This window comes from Halichoerus grypus, chromosome 14 (assembly GCF_964656455.1).
Source record: "Halichoerus grypus chromosome 14, mHalGry1.hap1.1, whole genome shotgun sequence".
In the NCBI taxonomy this organism is placed as follows: domain Eukaryota; kingdom Metazoa; phylum Chordata; class Mammalia; order Carnivora; family Phocidae; genus Halichoerus; species Halichoerus grypus.
In genome coordinates, this window is record NC_135725.1 from 47,182,138 (window position 1) to 47,185,681 (window position 3,544).

Genomic DNA, 3,544 nt, shown 5'->3' on the forward strand with positions numbered 1-3,544 from the left:
TGCTGAGACTTCTTTAGTATCCTCAGCCTAGAGAAGACGATGAGCAGTTGGGGCCCATTGCTGAGGCAGACTTCTTGGTTGTTCTAACCACGACCCATTAGTCTGCATTTTTCCGTGCCCATCTTGTCTTTGAGTCCCTGGCAAAAGGAAGCACGTCTGTGGAAGGCTTTTAGCAGAGCTGGGGTGTGGTGAAGTGGAGTGTGAGTTTTGGGGAGAGGGAAGGTTTCTCGCTTCACTAGGACCTCGACTGTCTTGGGACAAATGTAGCCAGCCGATCCACGAGGGAATATAGCACTTCTTGGTTCCACAGCCTGTGTGTTACCGGCCTTGAGTCAGAAGAGGGAGCCCAAGTTCATTGTCTGCCCTGTACTGTGGCGTCTTCCCCGAAACTCCTGACAGATTTCTTCTCAAGGCTGAATCCCTTAAAGGGAACTCAGACTTCTGTACTGCTCTAGGAGAAAATGCTTAGCTATGAACAAAGTCTTATATGATTCTGCCCTTTGTACTTTTTTTAAAACCTCCATGCATTTAGCTATGGTGACCTTGGGGCAGTTCCTAAACCTGAGACTTAGTCTCTGGAACTGTAAAACAGCAATAATGTAATTGTGCCCACCTGAGGGGTGCTTGTGAGGGGGACTTATTTCCAATTACTTACATACAGGGGTGCAGCGCCTGGAGGGGAGCTGCTAATGACCACAACGGCCATACTAATCTAAATTCCCAAGGGGTTCAGTACAAAGCCAGAAACCCGGCCAATTGGCACATGCTGGCCAGGTGCCCAGAGAGCTCCTAGGAAAATTGTATTTTCTCAGTGTAAGCCCTGAGAAAAGTTAGTGTGCTCTTTATCCCACCTGAGTTTCCCTTTCCCCCATGCTTCCTGGTTTTCCACTTGACAGAAACGACTCAATCTGCCATGCACATCTTGGATTTGACTTTAGGGGGGTGTATGGTTTAGAGATGCAGAGCATCAGGAAAAGCAGGTAATGCAATTCTGGATGAACAGGACAGCAGGGACCAGGAGCAAACTTGCTTTTCTGACAAAATGGGGAGAAAACCTGGCCAGAGAGCAGAGATCGGAAGCAGAGTTCTTTCTCCCTATGGTGTTTGTGCCCTGGAAGCAGACAGAGACCCCCAACTCCACGGAGACACCCATACATTTTAGCTGTCCAGGAAGAGTACAATAGAGGGACTGCTCCTTAACACTGTCACAGGCGTGCTTGGGACTTCTCACCCTTAGCTTAGGGGGGCACATGAATATTTTAAAATCCTGCAGGGTTGGGGAGGGGGGCAAGCAGAGCATCCTGCAAATAATAGGAAGGAGTTCAGGGCAAATACAAGAGCTGAAATACTCTTCTAGTTGCCCTGATAGCCAGTCAAATGCTAACTTTAGGGTCAGAGAGCCTGAGGGCACAGGGTAGGAGCAGAGTCAAGCAGTAGAACCCCTTGTCCTAATTCCAGAGCCACCTGCCTGCCTCTTCCATTTTAATTCTGAAGAGGCTGAGGTCACATTTATTCTCCTGAAAGGTTCACCTTCCCTTATCATCTATCATCTTATATATTCCACACGGCTTCTTTGGATTTTAAATTCCTTGAAGGCAGAGACCAGAACCTATACAGTTTTGCAGACACATTTTACAAAGAACATCTAGTAGGTGCTCTGTAATTTTTAATACGGTGCTAATGAAATCAAGTTGAAATTAAAGCTGCTATGTTGACTTTTGTTGCATAAAAAAATTTATTTCCTCGGGTGAAAGTTTAAATAAGTAGAAAAATAACTTAATGCATAAATTAATTTAAAAAATTTAAAGACTTTGTCCTTTCAAATACAGTACATTGGCTGTCAGTCACTTACAGAGCCTCTGCGAGTTGAAGAATGCCTGAAATCCTTGTCAACATCGTCCATTCCCAGAGGCACAGGCTGAGAGATCTTCAGTTTAGGAGATAATCCGTAAGTTTATCAAGGAAGAAAAAGCTCCTGAGGATTTCTGCTTGCACTATTATCCAGGCACAGATGCTGTACTCCTTGGCCTTCAGGTACTGCACAATCCTTAGATAGTATCTCTTCAGGTGCAGAAGGGTCCTGTGGTCCCAGGTGAAGTTTCCCTCCTCCATGATTTCCTCCAGATGTTCCTTCTGCCTGTGGAGTGTCGCAAGGAGGTCCTCAACAATGGTCTCATTCCATCCTGTGCTCGAGAGATTTCTCCTGAAAATATCAGAGGTCTTCCGGAACATCTCAAGGGTGATCAATATGATGTCCTCCTTCTGGAACTGTTGGGATTTCTCAATCTCCTCAGGGATCTTGAAGTTCATTCTGTCCTTGAGGCAATCTTTAGAAGTTCCATTCAACTGCAGAAGAAGCTCCTGGCACTCCACACTGCTGCTGCTTAGTTGGGATTGAAGCAAGTCGTAGTTCACGGCAAGAACCGTGGTGGAGAAATACACCAGGAGTGCAGTTTGGAGGATGCACCTGCTGGTCATGATGAAAAGAGGAAAGAGTCTTGCTTGCCACTGTCTAGGTGCTGAAGCCAAGGCTTCAAGAGTTTGCAGTGTGAATGCCCTTCTTCCATGAGTGTGGCCTATATATACAGGATGGTCCTCTCTTTGAATGGAATTTCCCACTTTCAGTTCTCCCTTTCAGTTTTCCTATGTCATTTAAATTAGTAGTAGATTCTTAAATCCGTTTTCTTTAAGATCCTACTTTATTTTATATCCATTGGGGAAAAAGATATAGAAACTGTGAGGATTTCTAATGTTTTGCATAATTTCCATGAATTCCCAATTACTAAAGAGAAAAAGGTAAGCCCAATCATTTAGAACTTGACCATTATAGGATTCTTTCACTTGGCAAAGATCTTTTCTTTTTCTTTTTTAGTATTATGAGGTGGGTTTTTTTTTTTCGGGGGGGGGGGGGTCTTTGTGTGCAAGTTTTCTTTTTCATAAGAATTAGGTTTAATTCCCAATTACACTATCACAAAACAAGAAATATATGCAGTTTATGATTAAAAAAAGACATCTATCTTTTTTTTCCCCTCTGTAAAACAGAATAGTGTTAAAACTAAGTTGATCTGAGTATTTTTTGTAGGACATCACCCACATATAGCAAGACATCACATAGCTTTATTAGTCTTATTTATGGTTTTATGTGGTGATCTCAACAATCCAGAATATAACTGAAAACTATGGATTAAGCAATATCTCTAAGCAGTGTGAGCTGTGCATAACAGTTCGTGGCTCCCCTTATAGTGTTTTATGTAATTATTATTGAGGGTCAGAGTATTCTTATTTTGTACACAGTTCTAACAAATCTAAACATCTGATTTTCCATTCTCATGCTAACAACAACTTAGAAAGAGGTCTAGAGGGAAAATGGGAGGAAAAAAGTCAAGCAATCAGAGGATGTTACTGTTGAAACACAGGGTCCTATCTCAATATTTCTAAGGCTGTTTTTTTTTTTTTTTTTGCTAGAGTATAATAACTGAATTTTTTTTTTAAAGATTTTATTTATTTATTTGACAGAGAGAGTGATAGTGAGAGCAGGAACACA

The 3,544-nt window shown here is 42.3% G+C and overlaps 1 protein-coding gene across 1 annotated transcript; it reads right to left on the reverse strand.

Moving 5' to 3' along the window:
- Nucleotides 1-1,929: 1,929 nt before the first annotated feature.
- Nucleotides 1,930-2,478, reverse strand: IFNB1 (interferon beta 1). The gene has a single exon (XM_036082642.2). It carries the CDS (start codon nucleotides 2,476-2,478, stop codon nucleotides 1,930-1,932), a length of 549 nt encoding a protein of 182 aa, XP_035938535.1.
- Nucleotides 2,479-3,544: the final 1,066 nt, after the last annotated feature.

Excerpts from the sequence above, each read along its gene's own strand:
- IFNB1 (XM_036082642.2), bottom strand. The coding sequence starts at position 2,478 with ATGACCAGCAGGTGCATCCTCCAAACTGCACTCCTGGTGTATTTCTCC.